The sequence below is a fragment of the Rutilus rutilus genome, assembly GCF_951802725.1.
Source record: "Rutilus rutilus genome assembly, chromosome: 5".
Taxonomy (NCBI): Eukaryota; Metazoa; Chordata; class Actinopteri; order Cypriniformes; family Leuciscidae; genus Rutilus; species Rutilus rutilus.
In genome coordinates this window covers 10,824,652-10,848,371 of record NC_140213.1, presented here as the reverse complement: position 1 = coordinate 10,848,371, position 23,720 = coordinate 10,824,652, and the positions used below count along the sequence as shown (strand labels likewise).

At 37.6% G+C, this 23,720-nt stretch overlaps 1 protein-coding gene across 1 annotated transcript in view; it reads left to right on the top strand.

Annotated features, from left to right (window-relative positions):
* Positions 1-3,152: 3,152 nt before the first annotated feature.
* The window catches only part of atosa (atos homolog A), a 36,771-nt gene continuing 16,203 nt past the window's right edge, over positions 3,153-23,720 (top strand). Inside the window, exon 1 of the mRNA XM_084409792.1 lies at positions 3,153-4,035. Coding sequence (XP_084265918.1) covers positions 3,924-4,035 — 112 coding nt within the window. The 5' untranslated portion in view covers positions 3,153-3,923. The remainder of the gene's footprint in view (positions 4,036-23,720) is intronic.

The following is a 23,720-nucleotide window of genomic DNA, read 5'->3' as shown; positions in this document are numbered from 1 at the left end:
TGCGCTTTCTCGTTCCAGTGGCACTCTGCAGCAAGAGTATGAAACTCAATAGAGTAGTCGGAGACAGGTCTGTTACCTTGGCGAAGATCCGCGAGTTGCCGGGCTGCCTCTCGTCCAACACAACCGATCAAACACTCTTCATCTCCTCAGAAAGTGCCTGGAACGAGGAACAGCACTGATGTTGGTTCTCCCACACCGCCGTTCCCCACAGAGCCGCACCCCCCGATAACAGGGGTCAGCACAAATGCCACCTTAGACTGTTCAGTATTGAATGTTTGTGGCTGGAGAGAAAAAAGACGGAGCATTTGGTCAAAAATGCTCTGCAAAAATTAGGCTCACCTGAATATGCCTCCGGGGTGGGCAAACATGGCTCTGGTTGACAGCTGGGTGCTGGAAGAGTGGGAGGAAAAGGCGGCGGGGGTGGCACAGTGGGACCCGCTAGTTGTTGAAGCTGCTGGGTGAGCTCAGACACCTGCGCTACCAAGGCTTGCACTACGCGACCAGTAACACCCATGTTCTCCTCCTGTTGATCCATACGAGCGATGCTTCCGGAAAGGAACTCACTCAAATCAGGTATACTCACTGAATCCATGATGGTCAGATCGTTCTGTCACACCAAGTAAGACAGCGGATTCAAACACGAGTGAAAAAAGGAAGTTTATTGATAACAAGGTGATAGAGTAGAAATGAATGGTCAGATGAAGCATGTGCCAGGAAACAGTCTCTCTTGGCAGCGCAGGGACGCAGATGGGCAACCCGATCCTCCATGGAAGGTCAAGGAGCGACCAGAAGTCCAACTCGAACCCAGACAAGGCTCAAGAACTCAAAGGCAATAATCCTCCGTGGAAGAAGGCAGAGCGATCAGACCAGTCCAATAAATCCAGTGTGAAAACTCAGGGAACTCGGAGACAGGCAAGAAACAAGACACAAACACTGGGAAACACCCACAACGATCTGACAAACACAAGACTTAAGACCATGAGTATAAATAGGCACTACTGATCAGCTGCAGCTGGCTCCAATGATCAGATAAGTGGTGATCAGCGGCCACACCCACACGCACACACAAAAACACAGAGCGAGAAAGAGTCAGTGAATTCATGAATCGTGACAGTGATTATCCTTCTTTTTTTCTTTTCTTTTTTTTTAAATCATGAAATCTGATGTAACTCAGTCATTGTATTGCATAGCATCGTTTACTTGCCCCCAACTAAAGACTAAAAACCTTTGATCATAAACTAAGCCTTTGTTTATCATCTCACCTGTGCCAACTGATATGAATATGCATTTTATGTAGGCAGTCTGCAATACTTTTATAAAAATCTCTTTGATACACTACAAGTTATCAAAATCTTACTTTTTGACCATATAAATAACAACATTTTCACCAATTTGCATTTTTTGCTTTGTTATTGCCTTTAAACAAAAATCTAAGTATAGGCTAATTGGCATACTTTTACTTAATCTTTTGATTGATAAGGTATATTTAAGAATTATATGTATAGTTGGCTTGTAATTGTGTTCTCTTTTGATAGAGGAGCCTATTAAATACTTTCCTTCACACACACTGGCTTCTTTGAGGTATTACTCCAGCATATGTTTTACATAGGCTACTATCTGATAATACTTAAATGTTCAAGTTTATCGTAGTAATCACCTTTGGGGTGGAATAGCTTCCCTTAGAAAACAAGAAGGGAAAATAAACACTTCAAGTTAATTTTAGTAACGGTATGTAGGAAATTTCATATCGCTTATTAATCACTTTTTTTATTGTCAATATGTAAACAGCTTGTAGCCAAACTTAAAAACGAGACCTTTAAAAGCCTGTAGACTGATTTTTATGTGAATGACTCGGCCGTCTTTGCCGGGAAAAAATCTAAATAATGTGAAGTTTACGCGCGCTCCCCAGAGCCTCTTTCCGTTTGATGCATGAAAATAATATTTATACAATGTTCAGGATAATGCGAAAGATTCTGTACTGTAATATCAATATCTCATTCAAAGAAAAGTCTCACATAACCATATTTATATAGTCTAAGAAGTCTCAAATACACGTTATAATCAAACCATGAGTAATTTCTTTACCTGTTGACGTGATGCCGGTGAATTGCAGGGCTTGTGCAAACATATCCACAGCGCTATGATCAAATGCTTTCTTGACTGCTGCTTTCTTACTGCTGTCATTTTTGTTATGTTAATTTTGTTATTGAGAGGGAGGTGCGCAGCGTCGCTCTCAGCAGCATTGACAGCGTCTGGATGTTCCTTAACAGCAGTGCCGGCCCATGGGGTTGAGGGGCCCTATATAGGCGAAATCATGTAAAAAGGCCCCACTGGAGTAAAAACTATCATAACAATTTTATGAGTGAAGAGAAAGCACATAAAACAAATAAATAAAATAAAATGTGAATAGTAGCTATATAAAAGTATTATAATATATATATATAAAGCTACAAAATTTCAAGAGAAGAGAAACAGTATATCGCAGGATTCGCAGCCAAGGTATTTCTAACTTCTTTTTACTTCTAAGCAAAGAATTAAAAGCCTGAGTTTATCAGGTAATGTATCAAGTATTGAATGCCTGCTGGCTGCAGTTCACTTAACGGCCACCAGTGTCGCTAATAGCTGTTTCTAAATTCTACATTTTGCCCCTTTAAAGTTCAGGTATATTTTCCAAATATACTGTCTTTATGTAATAAGTTTAGCCTACTAATATCAATACACTAGTCAGTAATGAGTAAAGGCAGAGTAAATTGGCCCACTTTTCAGTTTATAAAAGTATATAAAGTTTATAAAAGTATACTTTTAAGTGTTCTTACATATACATTTAATAATTTAGCAGACACTTTTTTCAGTTTATAAAAAGCTTCAAAGTTTTTTGAAGCTTCACAGTTTCATTTGTGTAATGTTAGCGTTCTGGAGGGACAGAAAGCTCTCAGAGTTCATCAGAAAGATCTTCCTTTGTGTTCCTAAAATGAACGAAAGACTTACGTATTTGGAATGACATAAGGGTGAGTAATTAATGAAATAATTATTTTGGGGTGAACTATCCTGTCCCTTTAAATTAAATGGGTTACGTTGCCGCGGCAACGAGTTCAAGCCGGTGCTGCGGGGCGGAAGTGACGTAAAGCCTGGGGGCGGGACGAGCTGTTGTTGGGACACATGACTTAGAGGCTGTCCTCCTGCATTTGTTTTGACAAGCAGAGAGAGAGAGAGAGCGAGAGAGAGAGGGGGGAGAGAGAACATGAGCTTTGTCCCTGCTGATCATTTAATCTCCGAGATATCGTTTAGACAGCTCGAAAACTTCTATTTGGAGGTTCGTCATCGCTGGGTTTTAGCAGGCGCTTTAAATAGATAGTTGGTTGAACTAAGTTAGTTGTCTCACTTAATCAAGTCCTTCCAGTGTTGTTCTGTGTTTATGGGGAGGGTTTATGATCAAGTGGTCGAGAAGGGGGTTTAGAGCTATGAGCCACTTCTTGTTGGCTGAAGTCATCACCGCAACGTAACGCTTCTCCAGCCTGGAGGAGGAGATGATGTTGGTGGTTCCTTAGTAGTGTCTCATCTACCTGTCCTGGGTCTGATCAAGCTGTCCGTAGGGTTGGTGATGAAGATCCAGGGGATCCCGATGCGTCTCAAATGGCTTTAATTTGAGCAGATCAGTGGCACAGGAGAGTGTTGGTAGTGGAGCTCGTTTGGCATCGGCAATGAGGCGACTGGTAGCGGATATTTGGGATATTTAGCTAGCTAGATAGATAGAGACGAGAGATGATATTTGCATGCTTATTTAAGTCGAACGCTGGTGTTTTGGTGAACTAGTTCATCAGACCACTGGACTCTAACATACAGTGGTGTATAGATCTACGTTTGATCTTACAGCTCAGATCATTGATATCCGAATGGCTGTGTGCCAGATCGATAGCTAACCGATGTCTAAAGGACGAGTTTTAAAGTCTAAAGAAAGATCTGAAGACGGAAGACGGACCGCAGGCATTCTGGAGGGGATCACGGTGTCTGTGACCAACATGAAACCTGACAGAGGTAAATTTTAAAAAAAGAATGAAAAGAAAATGCGTGATTACATGAGTGTTTGAATGTCATCTGTCTTTGGGTCGTGACGTCACGGCGCTGCAGTGTGTTTGTTTCATTGTTTCATGCATGTGCTTTGATAATGTTCAGATGGTACATTGTAACATTCTGTCTTTTTGTCGCTGCTCATGCTGTATCTGTAGCTTTCTGAAGGGAACAAAGCGTCCTATATCAGCTGTGTGTGATGTATGTTGTGTTTGTGTTTTTTTTTTGTTTTGTTTTTTTCTCCGCTGACATACACACTACCCTTTACAATCTTCAGAATTGTCCACTCGATTATATTAGAGCGTGGTCTGTTCACTACAGTTATTGTAACACAATTGACCATGTTTTAATTTGGGGGGCAAAGATTTGTTTTTGTTGGATATGGGTTTGTTTGGTTGGGTACAGGTTGGTTTTCTTGAGTATGAGTATGTCTTTGTTGGGTATGGGTTTGTTTTGCTCAGGTAGTTTTTGTTGGGTAGGCCTACATATGTTTTGGTTGGCTATTTACGATCTGTTTTATCTGGATATGGGCTTGCTTTAGTTTGTTGCTTGGTTTTAGGTTTGTTTTCTGTTGGGTATGGGTTTAAAACATAGGCTAAACGTTATGCGAGTTATTTCTTTCAGCAGAATTAATAAGTCAGATTAATAACAGCTGGAAAAGTGACTATTACACTAATGACCAGGCATTCAAGCCTAGATTTGCATGACATTACCTGTCCTCCCTCCCCCATGCGTTTGTCAATGCTTTGTCCCTCTTCTTTCAGAGGAAAAAATGTAAGAAATGTACCATATACTGCACTCAAAGGGTTCACTAAGCAATTATGTTTTTGCAATGTAACAGCACATTGTTTGATAGCTACTATATCTAGATGATGGACCATATAACTGCTGTACTCTTGGTTCTAAGCTTCCATGTTTAGACAGGCTGGAGTCATGTTTGGGTGTAATTTGGCCCCTGTGACTGTGGTTTACCCCTACTGCCTCAGCCAAAGCTGCCAATTTACAAAAGCCAACAAACAGGCCTGACTAGCCAGATATATTTTTGTTGGAACACAATTTTGTTACAGAAAAAATACACTTAAAAATGGAATGAGCTGGCTGCATTCCATTGGTGTCTTCAGAGTCATTTCCCTCTATTGGATTTCTCTTTGTGGATTAGAGACCTCTTGGTCTGTTTGGCTCTTCGAGTGAGAGTTGATTACCGTCGAAAGACTGTTTTGGAGTAGATATGACATCCCTTCTGTGCTATTGTTATTTGGAACATACTGTTCCACTGATGAAAATAGCAGGTTGTTCATTTCCACCAGCACTCACGCTTTCTTTCCTTTTACACTAGATCTTAAAACAATGCACCCAACTCTTTCCTCATTTTTTCGGAATATCTCATTAAAGAGCTCACTTTGTTTTAGAGCAGGGATTATGTGGTTCTTTCTTGTTTCTGGCACTAGGGTGACGCTCGCAATAAACTCAGACATGTAACAGGATCATGTGGCTTCCTTTGGACTCTATCGTGGCTGAAAATCAATTCGTCTGGAGCTGACACCAATAAACATCTCGTTTGGCATGTAAACAAACACGTTTTCTTTTCTTTTCTTATCTTTGCTCAGCATTATTGGTCCACCAGCACTGGTTGATCAGAGTGGATTGTTAAAGGTATAGCTGACCCAAAAAATTCTGTTATCACTTGCTCACAACCATGTCATCCCATTTCTTTTGTGAAACACAGAGGTTTTGAACATTGGTCATTCTACTACTATGAAAGTGAATTTACTCTTAGTAATAGTAATAGATGACATAATTTTTATTCTTAGGGGAGTCATTATTTTAAAACCGTAAGCCCTTTTCTTAAGAGATAACACGGGTTCTTGACTGGGATTAAAAATCTATTCCATCTCATATGAGAGTTTAAAGGGATAGTTTACCCAAAAATGAAAGTTATCCCATACATTTTTCACCCTCAAGCCATCCTAGGTGTATGACTGTCTTTCAGCCAAACACAATCGGAGTTATATTAAAAAATATCCTGGCATCCATCATAAAAGTAATCCATACGACTCCATGGGGGTTAAAAAAGGCCTTCTGCGGCGAAGCGATGCATTTTTGTAAGAAAAATATCCATAGCAAGTCTAGTTCTAGAGGAAGAGTGACCTCTGACCCGACATATGACGAAGAGTAGACAACAAACTGGCTGGGCAACAAACTCAAGATCCTCCAACATTTATCTCTTAAAATTCTTGTTTTACACTTCTAATTCATGACCGGTGTTGTTTTGCTCTATCCTCTGCACTTCCGCGTTCATCAGTTTGGTCAGAGGTTACTCTTCCGACGTAACTAGACTCGTGTACAAGTTTATAATAGTGTGTAAAGTTATAAATACGGATATTTTTCTTACACAAACACATCGATTTGATTCAGAAGGCCTTTATTAACCCCCTGGAGCCGTATGGATTACTTTTATGATGGATGGATGCACCTTTTTGGGCTTCAAAATTTCAGGTACTATTCACTCCCATTATAAAGCTTGGAAGAGCCAGGAGATTTTTTTAATATAGCCTAACTCCGATTGCGTTTCGATGGAAGAAGAAAGTCACATACAGCTAGGGTGGGTAAATTATGGGATAATTAAAATTTTTGAGTGAACTTACTAACTCTTAAATGGCAGCACACAGTACACCCATTAAAAATGATTCAGTTGAGCATTTAGATTTCTAATTGTTTGTCATGAGGTGGAAAGCTACTAGTAGAGTTGTGAAGGCCATGTGGAAACATGTTCCGTGGAGAAATGATATCATGTTTTTGTCAGAGTTCTGGAATAACCAGTTGGAGCAGGCCTACTGCAGTCAGCTGGGAGAGTTTGGAGTGTCTCGCCTTGAAGTCGAACAGCTGTTGGTTATGACACAGTTTCCCTTGAGCTGGGTGGTGTGAGGATGTGTGTATACACACCCCATGCTGTGGGAATTTAGGTGTGTTAATGGGTGCTAGTTTGCTCATTGATTGCTTCTTTGTTTTGCTTTACTAGGGATTAGATTGTCACCATAGAAGAGCCCGTCACTTAACATGTTTTAAATCCTTCGTAAGAGAATCAGACATTGTTAGAAAAGCTTTTAGGCAGTTTCCAGGTTTTGCTGGAAAGGATATACAACAAATTTAAATCTAGAAAACATGTCCAGGGGCCTCAATTATAAAACGCACATTTGATCCTAGATTCCATGGATTTCATCCTACGTTATTGAGGAACAAATTGGAATTTAAAAAGGCAAAAACTGACGTGAAATTTTTCTTTTGCCTACTGAAGAGCATGCATACAAACAGGCGCTTATATACCAGTAAAAAAAAATCCATTGTTGTTTATTAAAATGTTAAGATAAATAGACAAACACGTATGCATTAATATTATTATATGCACAAATTAGCGACTGCTTTGTGATAATTGTCACTGAAATTAATAATTAAATAAAATTGTACATATGGATGTTTTTATAAATGAGGACATCTTTATAAATGTTAAAAATGTTAAGTTAAGTTTTAGACATTTAAGTTCTCAACAAATTTTAACTATAAGCTTAAGATAACTGCACTTAAAAATTTAAGTCAAGCACAAACACTTACTTTTAAGTTGAAACAACACATCATTTCTATTTTAATGTTGAATTTTAAGATGAAATAACTAATTGTAGCAATATTTTTTTTATTCCAACCAATAATAGTAAAAAATATATTGTGACATTATTTATTTTAATTTTTTTTTAAACTTTTGCACCACTATAGCTGCACCAAATCGTTTTATCTTAATCTTTTTATTTAAGCAGCACGACATAGCGACATTGCCTCAACCAATGGTGTGAGTTTGGGGCAGGACTACAATTAGATTAGGCTAATTACTGTAATACAATAGTAATAAAATGTAAATTATCATAAATTAAAGGCTGTACAACAAATGCTTCTGTGATGTATAAATATTGTACAATTTAAATGTAACCTTTTTTTCCACACTGCAGTAAATTAGTCTTTTCCTTTTTTGAGAAAATATAAATGCTTATATCTTTTATTTTATTTTATATTTTGGGTGAAATTTGACTCAAACCTGACCTTAACAGGTTTAATGAGATTCACCCAAGTGAGGCTTATTTCTACTGTTCTCCACAGTCTGTCTGGGGAGTGTGGAAACAGTCAGCAGACTTACGTAACCTCTCTCTCACATGACCATTTGATCTTTCAGCTGGGGGGCAGGCAAGTGTGATGACATCAGTTCCTGTGTGGCTGTGATCTTTAGTGACGACCACCGTGGCTTGGTTCAGCATGATGAAGGGCAGGTTCAGGAAAGGCGAAACTGTTTCTAGACCAGCACTCTCACCCAAATAGCTGCACACACAGAAGACCCAGCGTGAAGAGAGGGGGCCATCTGGACCTGTAGCTCTTCTCTCTGTCGGTGTAAACAATCACTGTGGGCGTTTCTATTATTGGAATATGTACAAGCTGTATACGTAAACACAACCCGACCACACCTGAGCACCTCGACTGTGCTAATAACTCAGCTGGTACGACCTGTATGGACAGAAGAGCTATGCAAACAAAATGACTGGCATCTCATTTGCATTTACAGTGTCATCTTGTTTGCATTTTTGTGTTCCATCATCAAGTACATCGATTTTGCCCTTTTTGTGAACATGAACAGTGCAGATACGATCATAAACGCGTAATCTTTTAGATCCAAGAATTAACATGTTTTTTTATTCATGTCTACATTCATACAGTGTACAAAAATCTGGCATCTGCATTTCTCTTATGAGTTGCCAAACAGGAAAGTGAGTGAAATAAACTGCACTAAAGTGATTGATTCAAGCGATTGACTTTCTGTCAGACATGCTGGGTCACTTTTGTGTATTTGCTGCAGTTTCGAGTGCAGTCCTATTATGATACCATGATGCATCGCAGTATGAATCATAACATGTGTCATGATTATCGTACTGTAAGGTATAGTTGGCAAGAACCAGCCCTAATCTTTGTCATTCACCTATTTTAAAAATGCATGAAATGGGTATTGGCCAGTGATGGATAATTGAGCTTGCTCATTTCTTCTATTTTTACTTTTAGATTACATTTGCCATTAATGCTCACTTAAAGTTCATCTTTAAAAGCACCAATAATTTAACATCTAGGAATGTGTGAGACTATAGTCAACTAGTCGACTAAATGATACTGCTGCTGCTCTTTTTACTTTTGTTTGGACATTTATGGTTTCCTTAATAGTTTTTACAAAATCTACATTCAAATTATTGTCATGTTAATGTTAGGTACATTTTTGAAATAATACATTATTTTGAAAAGTGTATATCTGGAGTGGAAAACAAAAACATACATTTTTTGCCCCAGACCTTATTTGCGTTTCTTGCAAAAGGACAATTCTTGTTTTTTTTTTATGTAATATTTCTGTATTTATTTATAAATAATTTGTCCATGCTCAAATGCATGTGCCCTTATAAACTTTAATCAAAATCTCTTCTCTGATGATGTCTTCACTCACTGTCTTGAGGGCAGGACAACCTGTCACTCAAATGAGATACAAACCACAATGATCTAATCAATTCCGATGGACAAAATCAATTTCTGCCCTATATTTTTTCTTTTTCTAGAAGCCATTTCACAATAGTCAAGAAAAAACTATTTCTAAAGACTATTTAGCTGATGCTAAAGTTTAATGTACAATGATCATAATGCAAGGCAAGCATAGTGCATATGACCTATTTTTTTAGTGGCATTCAGTGTGTGATTTGTCTGTTTGATTCAACAGATTAGATTAAATGATGTTTCATTAAACAAAGTTCGGGAGGAGCTTGCTCAAATAATCAATCCAATTAACTTGTCTTCAACAATCATCATGTCTATCCCATCAGCATGAGAGGAAGTATATATATTCACTCAGTCGATTCACCTTCATTCCTTGACAGTTTTTCAGCATCCCTCCACCACCCCGACACCTCACTCTTTGCTTGTTCCTTCCACAGGAATACGGGGGGAGTACTCTGGGTTCGGGCCGAATACCGAGCCCGGAGCCCTCTCCTCGGACAACACGCCAAATATGCATAACATTTATTCTATCTGACTTATTTGTAAGTGTGAACTCGTGAAGTGGGCTATTTCAAATGGATAGACTAAACAGGCTGTTTTGACTGTCTTCTAAAATACTTAAAGGATTAGTTCACCCCAAAATGAAAATTTCCTAATAATTTACTCACCCCAATGCCATCGAAGATATCCATGTCTTTCTTTCCTCAGTGGGAGAGAAATTATGTTTTTTGAGGAAAACATTTCTGGATTTTTCGTCTAACAATGGACTTCATTGGTTACCATCGTTTTTAAGTCCAAATCAATGCAGTTTCAAAAGTTTTTGAAGTGTTTAAACGGGCTGTGCGCGATCACAGCTGAAGAAGAGGTTGTTATCTAGCGAAATGATAGGTCATTTAAATTTTTAAAAAAATAATTTATAGACTTTTTACCTTCAATAGTTCGGATTGAGCTGATCAACAAACGGACAGGGAACTACGTCATCACGTTGAAAGGTCACGCCGGCGCCGGCAATACTATTTGACCTACTATTCATATTCATCAGAATGTTATTCATATACTATTCATATTCATATTCACTGAATACTATTACTATATAATAGCAAACAATACTATTTGAACTATCCTCCTACGTACGGTCGCATTGTAAACAGTGGGGCGGTACTTCTGCCGGCGCCGGCGTGACCTTTCAACGTGATGACGTAGTTCCCTGTCCGTTTGTTGATCAGCTCAATCCGAACTATTGAAGGTAAAAAGTCTATAAATTATCTTTTTTTTTTTTTTAATGACCCATCGTTTCGCTAGATAACAACCTCTTCTTCAGCTGTGATCGCGTACAGCCCGTTTAAACACTTCAAAAACTTTTGACACTGCATTGATTTGGACTTAAAAACGATGGTAACCAATGAAGTCCATTGTTAGAAGAAAAATCCAGAAATGTTTTCCTCAAAAAACATAATTTCTCTCCCACTGAGGAAAGAAAGACATGGATATCTTCGATGGCATTGGGGTGAGTAAATTATTAGGAAATTTTCATTTTGGGGTGAACTAATCCTTTAAAATGATTCAAGTTTCTAGTATTTTAATTTATTTAGACAGAATAGTATACAATGTTAATATCAGCCCTTTATTTGTTATCTGACATGAATATAATTATCAGCTTATCGGTATTAGCACAATTGTAACCATTTTTTTTCCTCCTTAAAGACCCAATGAAATGTTTTTACGAGCACGGTTTTCTTTACTGTGGGGTTTTGTATTTTGAATTAAAAATGAAGTTGGGCTGGGACATATTCAATGACTTGTCTTTTTTATAGTGTTAGCTTACATTACAGTCATGAACTATGTTTTGTTGTTTGCTTGCTATTTCTATTTAAAGGCAATGATGTATTGAAGGAGATTCTTATTGTAGAGAGCATTTGACTGAAAAAAAGAAAAAGAAAAAAAACCACTTAAACAAGTTGATTTGTTTTTTTGTAAAGAAAAACTTAAACTGATAACAAGATTATCATTATTGTTGGTTCATTTTGTCAAAAGAAAAAGACTGCACAGTTTGTATACGTCTTAACTTTTAGGAGTACACAAGCATATAGATGATGTTAAAGCTAGGCCTAATTGACATGGACTAAACGTTTTTATCTGAAAAACATGGCAAAACCCCTCATGTTCTGCACATGTCATCTGCATTTAAATAAAGCAGTACTTTGAAAAGCTGTGATTAGAATCAGTTTAATGTTCATTTTTCAGCTCAGTGAGCGCTTTTTGGAAGACATCTATGGTTTACGATGAGATTTTCCACCGTCTGCTGCGCCGCTGTTGCTCTCATTTAAAATAAGCTAGCATGAAGCAGCCGGGGGGAGCATATTAGAAAAAAAAAGTGTGAGGTTGTCTCTGAAGCATCCTGAAAATCATCTGTGATGATGAGCTTCTGTGAATTTAAAACATTGCTTTAGATCTGCTGGATTAGATAACATTTATGACTTACTACTATTAATTATATCTCCAAGCACAAAGCCACTCTGGACAACTAAAGTAGAAGGGACAGACTTTTCTCATGGGCTGGGAATTCTGGGACACATGCAAAAGTGCAATTATATGTTTTCTTTGCACAACAGCAAGGATAAGTGTATGAGAAGTCAAGTTGCCTAATAACCTGTAACATAATTTTTTCACACTCTATTTCTTGTGACCCATATCAGAATACATTAAACAAGTGCTGTTACAATTCATTTGCTCTTACTATACAGCAGCAGTCTATTGCTTTGTGGTAGCATTAATATATGATTTCAAAATCAATAAGCTTTTATCTCAGAGAAAGACTTGGATCTTTTATGAGAAATCATGTAGTAGAGCGTTTTGATGTAATTGAGTATTCAATTATTGGATACTATTTTTAGGCTATTTTTCTTGTTTACTGTAGAAATCTAAATTCCTCTTCAGAATTTACTAACAAAAAAGTACCATGGTATCTCCATAATGTTTGGACATTGTATCATCATGATATTAGCATGGATTTTTGTCAGACAGCAATCTCTAACTCTAGGCCGAAGGCAATAATAATTCATAATCTGCATGAAATGAGCGATTTCTTTTTTATTTCAAGGAAATTATTGTACTATATTTTAGTTTGATAATATTTTGTATTTAATATTTTGTAATTTATTTAATATATTTTAAATCAAAGCCATAAACAATCTGTGTTCCAAATTTGAGGTTGATATCTCAAATAAATAGCTTTCAGTAAGAATTTGTTTGTGCGCACCAAACATGTCCAATAGATAATTCGTCTTCTATTCATTTCCAACGCGGTCATTTTTGACCGCAAACAATACAAGTGTGACTAATTTTTTTTTCAGGACCATTTAACCCTTTTGAATCATGTCCATGATTTTTGTGTGTGTGTGTGTGTGTGACGTGTGTGTTTGTGTGTTGTTCACACAGCAAAACATAAAGTTTTGACCCCCAAAAAATGACCCAACAGCACCAGAGGGTTAATTTAACCAAACCTGCCAACTGTAAACATAGGCTACTTTAGGTGAACAGAAAACAATCTTTCTTTCTTAGTGTGAAGAACATTTGAATAATCCAAAGACATTTTTTTTTTTCACTAATAAAGAACCTTTTGTTCAATGGAAATGTTCCATTAATGTTAAATGTCCTTCATAGAACCATCAATGCCAATGCTTGTTTGGGCCCCTCTTTCCCTATATTTTGTACATTGGGGGCCTTTTCCACTAAAGCTTAAAACAGAAATTGACCAATCTTTTATTTTTCTGCCCTGAGTTTCAGTGAAGGCTTAAACCTCTTAACCTGTCCCATCACTGGACACAAGTTGTGACCTTTCATTATCACTGTTTCGCAGAAGCCTTTTGCTCACATCAGGTTCACCCTTGATGATGTCTTCGGTGTATTTCCTCTGTTTTTCTCTCATACTGTGTGGGCCTGAGTGTATATCTGTCCCCTCTGCCTGAAATGATCATCCTCTGATAGTCAGTACTGCAAAACACCTTAAAAGCAGATCTGCACAGTTCTGTTCACAGTCACAGTGTTTATATTTTCCACTGTTGCTACTGACAACAGGGATCAGTTGCACCGGTGGCCTGGTTTGTCTGCATCTCAAATACTCAGCTGAAATCAGCTGATCAAGGGCTGTGGAAGATATACACACACACGCTCCCTTGTGACAATAGGCCACTTTAAGCATGCCAAGCTATGGCAGGACATTTCAACACGAAGCATAACTGAGGACTGGTGTCTTAGTTGATAGTTTTGAATGTACTTTCTGTTTTTGGCAAGTACAAGATGGTTGTCTGACCCAGTGCTTTGTGGCTTTAATATTAGATAGGTTGTTAATTATTTGATGCACTGGTCTAGTTAACCTGAAGTCCTTCAGTACCCAGCTTTGTATAAAGTCAACATGAAATCAGAATTGACCGTATTTCATTTCTTAATAAATGTTCCTGGTCTTGTGAATGATTAGCCTAATTTGTGCATGTTTTTCCAAAGAATATATAGCCTAATGAATAAATAATATTTCATCAAAATGCTCCGCCTCTAAACCTACTTTTTAGCTGATGTCACCCAGGCCAAGCGAGCTATTGGTTAATGTTGTGTGTAATGTAATTAATACTTAACAGTAACATTAACTGCTGTCAATCTTAAAAGTGGCGTTTCCATTCTAATTATGCTTTTACACGAATGTTTGACTCGGGTAGATTAACAAAAATAGCCTAGGTTGCAATTTGGCGAGAGTTAGCCTTTAAAACAATGCAAGGGAGGCTACGACAATATAGCAAATAGCAATAGATTTTGAAAACCAAAACCATTTGAAATGCTTTAACATTAAAAGCTTCCTCAAAAGTGGAAACTTTCCATGATCCAATCAGTTCCCACTGGATACAATGATTTTTTTTTTCACATTGAACATCCTGTTTTTATCAAATGATCTTAATAAAACAGGTCAAACGCTGTTTCATGTTGACTTTTAAGCCAAGACCTTTCCACTGTGTGACACTATAGCTGCAGGAGCATGTGTCTGGGGGACAGGTGTGTGTGTGTGTGTGTGTGTGTGTGTGTGTGTGTGTGTGTGTGTGTGTGTGTGTGTGTGTGTGTGTGTGTGTGTGTGTGTGTGTGTGTGTGTGTGTGCGTGTGCAATCTGCTGTAAAGCTCAATGTAAGCAGACAGGTGGCTGATGGGTCCTGCAGGCTGTTTGAGGGTTGAGTATTGAACGATATATTGAAATATCACAAATATACATATCGCAAAGGCTTGCGATAACTACATGATTTTAATACTCCAAAAGATTACAAAAAGTTTTCCAAGTTGTAGGTCGACACAGACATCAGAGAGTAGACAGAATCAATATTTAATTCATATAGTGAAGACTAAGCAGTAACATTTGATTATTCAGTTTCGGTGCTTAAATAAACCTATGTAGGACTACTTGAAATGTATATGATGATTCTATAATTAGTAGATACTTTTTAGTTAAGTAATCTAGCAATTAGTACATAGTAAAGTAATAGAAAAAATAAAAGAATAGAACTAGTCTATAACATGTATTTCAAGCTTCAAAATGTTCATAAAGAAATCGTAATTAAGTAAATCCTTATGTGTATGAAGTGGTTTAAAAAGTCTTCTGAAGAGGCATGATCACTTTATATGATAAAGAGATTTAATTTAGGCTTTATTCACATATGAACAATAACACTGATCAACACACACATATATATATAGGGCTCATCAAATATGGTAAATATTTACTCGATTCAATTAATTCCACATTGTATTTATGAAGTTTTGAATGGACTGCAATGGACAACAGGAATCTCTCAGGTTTCATTAAATATATCTTCATTTGTGTTTTAAAAATGAACGAAAGCCTTACAGTTTAGGAATGACATAAGTTTTTCCTTTTGACTCACGCAGCCCCTAGCAAACACCTAGGCCACCACCACAAATTTCAAAATCTACTGTTGTCTTGGGGTTTAGGTTACTTAAGCCCAACAACTCAACTGAAATCAACCATTTCATCATTCCCTGTGCATTTATCAGTCAGTCACACAATGATGTCTGTGTCATTCCCCCCAAAGCACTTCTCTTTGCCTCATACCCACAGCTTATGTGTGTTTTCTTTTGTCTGGGTTTTGTTGTTGCCAGAAAGTGTGTTGTCGGTTGATCCTGTTACATACCCAGCGCCTGAAAGACGTGATTCATTGTGGTATCTCACACAAGCCCTCAGACTGCGACGCTTGTCTCCAGTGTCTCTTTCTCACCTCACGTTTTCACTCTAGTGCTCAGTCTTTTTAACAAGACATGGTCACGCATCCTCTCAAACTCTAAATGAATGAACAAGTTCTCATGAAAGCCTTTATGCTACTACATTTGGCCATACTGCCTCAAGGTTGCTCTCTGAACACAGATAAACGCAGTGTAATATATTACAGTTAAAATGTAGTCAGATGGTGTTTTACATGTGTTACACATCACATGTTGCGGTCCAGGGTTGTTTTTCAGATTCCTGCCTTTGTGGAGACAGTTATAGCGCTGGCAAAAGGCCATTACATGTGCTTACATTTTTGTGTGTACATGTCCTTAAAGGGATAGTTCACCCAAAAAAAGAAATTGTCATCATTTGCTTACATTTATGGAATGACATTGTAACGTGGAACACAAAAAGAAATGGTTTGAGCAATGTTCGTAAGGTTCGTACTGTATTACAGTTTGGACTCAAACAAGTGATTCCCTAATTAAAAACTTGAGATGTTGTATAATCGGGCTCTATAAAAAGCTATATAAAATATATATAAATATAAAATATAAAAGCTATCTATTAAGAGCTGTATAAAAAGCCAAATCGATGGCATCACTGCCATATTTTGTAAAAAATGAATATGCTAAGTTTTACATTCTGTCATATATAAAATAGATTTGTAAATGTTTGCACAATAAGGCACCATCTGTTCTATGTAAATTGACAAAGAGACAGGATGATAGAAGTAGAATCACTAGGATCACTAGTACAGCAGGTGGGAATTAGATTTCCGTAGAACTACACAAGGGCAAAGAGCCTTTTCTATAAATGGCTCCCAACTCTGAAACCAAATGAGTTTAAAGCAATACATGAAATAAAGTATTTTGCATTGAAGGCATATTTAAATTTAAAAAAAAATTGTTTTAATTAGTTATTTATGCCTTTCTAGGGACCCGAGACGCTTTAGACCCGAAAGTTTATTGGAGTACGTTTTACAAGAAAATACTATTTCAGTCTACTTCAAAATTTCATGTTTATTTATTTGTGATATTGTGAATTGTTTCAAAGTACACCTATTTTTTCAGTGTATGAAAGAGAGCAGAGTAAATATCTAGTTAAACATCTCTATTTTTGTGTTCATAGAAGAAAGAAAATCATATGGGTTCTGTTTTGTGTAATGGCTGTTCCCTGATCCACAGAATTGTTCAATTATGTAAATGAATTTGTGCAGCCCTCACAAGCTTTTACGTAACATCCCTATCGACTGTTTGCGAACATGATTAAAAGCTCAGGTTAAATAGCTATGATAGAGAACAAATTGTTTTCAGCTTACTATAAGTAGGCAATAAATCTTAGTGTGTTTGTAGTCATGTGTTTTGATGTGTTTGTGTGCGTTTATGCAGCTTTTCCCATGGTTCGCTTTAGCCCACACTCAAAAGTTTAACATTTGTGCTCAAAGTGTGCCTTGACAAGCCGTTGGGTTTGCAGTCATCTACACAAAGCCTCTGCATCTTCCCTAAACAGAATGTGTGTTTGCTCTCTCACAAACAGACACTCTCTGGCCCACAGACAGGAAACTGTATTAATGGCTTGGCAGGAAGCCACCATCCAATCACAGCGCAGAGCTTGTTGCTATGTGAGTTTGTAGTCTGCCCCCACTGAACTCTTAAGAGGAAAGTTTGCTGAGGTAAATCTGAGAGGAAAAGTTTCCTCATGCGTGTGTTAAGGTAATTTTTAGTGTTTGTTTGCTAGAAAAAGCAAGACTTAACGGCAGATTTCATAACAGAAAAGTGGGACAAGGCAGGAATTTTGTGGCAGACTGCAGCCGTTCAATAGACAGAAACAGATGTAACGACAACATTTTACCTCCCATGAGAAATATGGCAAAGTCAATAAACACCAGTCTTCTGATATTTGTGTAGGATCCGGTATACAGGGTAAATTGGTGAAAAGCAGGCATGAAGGGTGTGCAGAAGCCTGAATGGATAAAGTCTCTTTGTATTTACAACAGAGAACAAAGACGCCATGGCAGCCCATGGGAAAAACAGCCCTGACAAAATATTTGAACAAATTCTAAAGCAGCATAATGCAAAGTGCAGTGAAAAAATCCATCCAACATGGTGGATGGACAAATGTTGATTATAAATGGATTTCATTAAATCCAGAAGTGTAGTTCAATCTAAGTAGAAATGTACTGTTTGACTTAAGTGAAAATTTTATGTTAGCATGTTGTTTAGCTAACATTATTGTCTAACTTTACACAGTTACTGAACTGAACTGAACTGAACTGAATAAACACTGAACTGACTTGAGCTAAAAAATGACATTCACTCACCCTGATGTTTTCTCAAAACTGTATTACTTTCTTTCTTAATAAAAAGTACATAATAGTGTAGTGTACATTGTTGATAAATGTCAGTTTTTTGTCCATACAAGGGAAGGCAATGGTCACCAAAATGGTTTGGTTAGCAACATTCTTCAAAATATGTGTTTTCTACAGAAGAAAGAACAGGTCATACATGTTTGGAACGACATAAGGGTGCATCAATTATTTGAATTTTTGGGTGAACTGTCAATGCAATATTTGTGTGCTCACTATCATGCTGTTAGCTTAGTAACATGCTAACATAAAACTTGGAATCATGTTCCGCATGCTTCACACTAGGAGCGCTGTTTGTTTGGCACCCAGAGTTGTTGCCCATGTAGACTATTACAAATCAGTAACTTATGAGGTTCACACTGTCTTTGAAGATAGCTGTGTGTGTAGGCAGTAGACAGCAAGGCAGCTCACTAGGGTTTATAAAAGAGCTGCTGTCTCAGACTGCTGTGAAGTACATCATGGTGTGGTCGGCTTCTATTCATGGCCTATTATAGGAAGTAATTATAGGGATGCTTTAAGATCAGCCAGTGAGGTTGACCTGTCTGTATTCCATCTTGTATTTCTTTCTCTTTCCTTTTCTGTCTGGTCATTTGCCTACTGCATCAGAAAAATGTACTATGATACTACCACGTTTTTTGGACATGTACCACAATATCTCACAAAAAACATGGTACCCAGAATCAAAAGAAGCTTGTTATTAAGTATCATTAAGATATTCATGATAAGTTCCAATTTCATAGCATTTCATAACAATTTGGGGTAGGGGTGGACCTTCTTGCATACTTATTTCAAAATAATTTACACATTCATACAATTCGCATACGAATTCCTACGAAATAAAATGTTTTCCCGTAAAATTTGGTAGGACAATTCAGCCACCAACACACCACATCAAAAACAATTTTCACCCACCATGTAAATTCCATATACCAAATAATTGACCATTTTTATATATGAAATTAAACTTGATATATGATATTACCATCTGATACCATCATTGTGCATTGTACTATTACGGTCAAAATACCTTTGTAAAGGCCCTGATAAACTCCCGCCGAATTTCTTTTTCGTTCTTCACTTAGGGATAAAACGAAGTTCAAAATACGTGACCAATGACGTCACATCAGTTCGTTCTTCGATTTCGCTTAAAGGGATGGTTCAGAGTAAAATCAACCTAGGGTCCTTTGCACCATGACCTCGAGCCAAACACCCCCCCAGAAGCCTTTTTCCCCTTGGTCGAACATTATTAAATTTAGAGCTTATTTAGAGATATCAGCCGAATGGCTTAGTGCAGGCGCTAATGGATCCAAGGATGTATCTCGTAAATTACCCCACTAATAATGCCCAGAATGGTACCAAACTTCTACAGTATTACAAATAGGTTCTGTAACGAGTAGGGCTGCACGATTAATCGCAATTTCCATGTAATCGCACTTAAATCGAGATCGCTTATCGAGATTTTAAAATCGCAAAGGCTGCGATTATTTTTTTTATGCGCAGTTTGTCATTGATGTACGGCTCTGTAAACGCTGCTCCATCTGAAAGCACTGTGAGTTTGAGTCACTTATAACGTGCATTTGAAAAAAACAACACGAGTCAAATATCTTTCCAAACACGAGAATCATTTATGAACCTCGTTTTAATAACATGCAACATTAAATAACATGCATTTGCTCCAAACTCACTTCATAAGGACAGTTGAGCTCCTCCTTCTGTGAGATGATGAGCTTCTGACACAGAATAAGGCAGTCGTGCATTTTTAAGTCATGTTTAATCAAAGCGTTTCAATCTTCTGACTATTCAGCTACAGCGACAGGGATTTCCTGGAATGATGCGCCGTTATTGTACTTCTGCGGCGGGGCATATTTAGCGTGTTTGCGTGAGAGCGCCCTCTGGTGTTCAAATGGGGCAGTGTTTACTACCGATCAGCCGCACTCCACTGACAAGCTGCGCTTAAAATAATCGCAGCCTTTGCCAAATCGCGTGCGGTTTTATTGCGATTAATCGTGCAGCCCTAGTAACAAGGCATTGGAAAGTTTGTAAGTACATCAGGAGTTTATTTAAATAACACTTGCCTGATGGCTCATGCTACCGCTAACCCGGACGTCGAGGTCACTTCCGTTATTTGGGAAAAGCACGTAAAAGTCCTGTCAGAAAGCGATGCATAAGGATGTAGTGTATCGTAGTAGTGTATATATTATTTTTTTCCGAAGTGTTGACAACTTAGTGTTAACTAATAATTGTTGCAAACTGGTACTACCAACAAAATATTAGTGCATTCCTGGAAATGGGCGTCATTACACTACATCCTTATGCATCGCTTTCTGCCAGGACTTTTACGTGCTTTTCCCAAAAAACGGAAGTGACCTCAACGTTTGGTACCATTCTGGGCATTATTAGTGGGGTAATTTACGAGATACATCCTTGGATCCATTAGCGCCTGCACTAAGCCATTCGGCTGATATCTCTAAATAAGCTCTAACTTTAATAATGTTCGACGAAGGGAAAAAAGGCTTCTGGGGGGGTGTTTGACTCGAGGTCATGGTGCAAAGAACCCTAGGTTGATTTTACTCCGAACCATCCCTTTAAAGCATACTGGGGCCTTAAGTCCGGATCGTGTATAGCCATAGTTTTCCATCACAGCTGTGGGTTTTGGAGCGATGATTTCTGTGTAACCTGATTGCCCTTCGGAGTTCGGACCCTGGCATTCAAACTCTTAAAAAGCCCCCGCTGCCTGACAACTTGTCTCAGTACATCTAGAACATTTATTAGCAATGTACTTCAGATAAATTACTTCATTTAAAATGTTCTTTTATGTCTAAAGGTCAATGAAGTCTAAAGCAATGCCACTTTATGCCAGTCAGATCAGTGCCAGCGTCCTCTAACGTCTACCATGGGTGACACACAGAGAGAGAGAGAGAGAGAGAGAGAGAGAGAGAGAGAGAGAGAGAGAGAGAGAGAGAGAGAGACTGCAGTACTGCTCATCTGTTCTCCACTCACACTAAACTGACATCATCCTCTTTATCTGTCCCCTCCCTCCTGTTTTCTTTCTTCATGATGGATTCCTCTCTGTTCTTCTGTTCTGGCCAACAGATGAAGTATTGACTCAAGTCACCGAGACATTTAGAAAGACAAATCTCTATGATAGTCTATTTTACTTGAAAAACATCCCTCAGAGAATGAAGATGCCATGAAGAGACCAAAGTCTCAAATCTTGTTGTGTTCTAGATTAAAGCTTTATTATTCAGATGGACGTAAATGTCCCAGGATGTAAATGAGGCATTTATATTTATTTCATTTACATAAAATATATTTTTTTAGTTTATTTACTTCCCTGAAATGACTTTGCTTCCTTGTTTCACTCTGAAATACATCACTTTATGGAAGTATAAATATTGCAAATTCTGTTTTATGTTTTCTTAAAGGCACAGGTATTTTAAACAAGTAGGCTACCTCATCTGACTACCCTGGGATCCATTTCAGCCCTACTCCATCAGTGTGTAGTTATTTGACTCCTGACTCTCCATATAGAGCTGTAGGTTTTAGAGTGTGCAATTTGTGTTAGCAAATCAGACAGTGAACTCCTCTTCACCCGCACCAATATGTCCTGTAAGACAAATATAGACTCTTAACCCTCCGAAACCCCGCTGTACAAGCCAACACCAGATCTCACCCCTGTGTTCATGTGACACTGTTTGGGTGCATGTATTTTTTTGTTCTTCTTTGTGTAGTTACGTATATGTTTGTGAATTAAAAAAAATGTTAGAAAGGACCAGTCGACACAAAAGTTTTTCCCGACGAATTTTACTTTCTAGTGAACCCTTAAACGCATACCTCGGGTCTTTAGTGACCCGGGACGTCATTCACTACCCTCCTCCTCATTCATTTTTTAAAGTTAGACATCAACCTTCTTAGTATTCTTCAATCAATTCATTATAAACAATATAACAAGAATTTTTTTTTTATATAAAAGACTGCCTGTTTACCCATTAATTTTTTTTATAAAAATTGAATAGGGTCGCTAGCGACCCGAGGTGTGTAACAGTGTAAGTAGCTATATTCGTATCCCAGACTTTGAATGGATGGAAGATGGAAGAGTTTCTAATCATGGATATTAAGCAGCAAAACTGATTTCTACTTTAATAATAAGAAATGTTTCCCGAGAATTAAATCTGCATATTAGAACGATCATGTGACACTGAAGACTGGAGTAATGATGCTGAAAATTCAGCTTTGCATTACAGGAATAAATTACATTTTAAAGTATATTAAAATAGAACATTTATCCATTTGAAATTGTAGTAATGTTTCACAAAATTGCCGTTATAACTTTTTTTTTATCAAATAAATGCAGCTTTGTTGAGCATAAGAGATTTCAAAAACATTAAAACATCTTCGTTAAAAACGTAATTACCTAAGCATGTTACTTGTGACACTCCATCTACCAACACAGGACAGGACCAGAGCAAAAGGTCAGGATCTTTGTGTGCCCAGTTGGACAGCCCTTTGATGGGTAATAAATCACCCCTATTTTAGAATGGCCTACTTGTGTTGTGAGAAATCTTGACTGAGTGGATGTCACGGAGACCTGCAGTAGTCTTCATGACCTTCTGCCTGCGAATCTGTCTATAGCAAGAGAAAATACACGGTGTACTTGTTGTGGTGTGTTTGTGGGTGCCACAGTACCGAAGTAAAACCTCTCACAGCTGAGAGATATGGAATCTGCGGCAGGCAGCAATGGATAAAACCAGTAAATGGTGCAATTCTATTAATTAGACAACATAAGTGGTGTTTTTAGGTCACTGTGACATGTGGATCCTAGTTTGAGTCACATTGTTTTTGTTTTTTATATCGGTCTCAGTGGAAGTAGTAGTGTTGGATGAGAGGAAATGTGTTAGAGCTGGACAATATGGCTAGTATATTTGGTATTTTCTCTGAAAAGTGGGGCTTTAAAAAAAAATTTTAATCAAGGAAAAGCCACTTTTGTGAACTAAATTCAGTGATCTAGGCTTAGGCAAAAAATAAATGCAGGAAAAATCTAGTTAAAAATAATTAGTGTCAAAATGATATAATAATAAATAAAATGTTTTCCACACTTTTTTCACAAAATAAACAAAAGGTAAAATGACATTAAACTCTTAAATTTGAGATGTGATATTTAAAAGTGATGGCGTGAATGAATTTTTGAATTAGTGTATTGAGACATTTAAATGAATCATATTCCCAACTCTATTGACCTTTTTACTACTGAGGCTTAAATCAGAGACTTAAGGCGCAGTGACAATTACAATTGCTCGAAGGAATTTCATCGGTGAAATCCTGTCATTCCAATAAGTTAGAAAAAATCTGATTTTGCTAAATCTGATCTGATATATATATATATAAAGTTGATCTCGGCTCTTTACCTTTGACCACAGAGGCCTTATCAGTGCACATCGCCTCATGCAGAGAAAC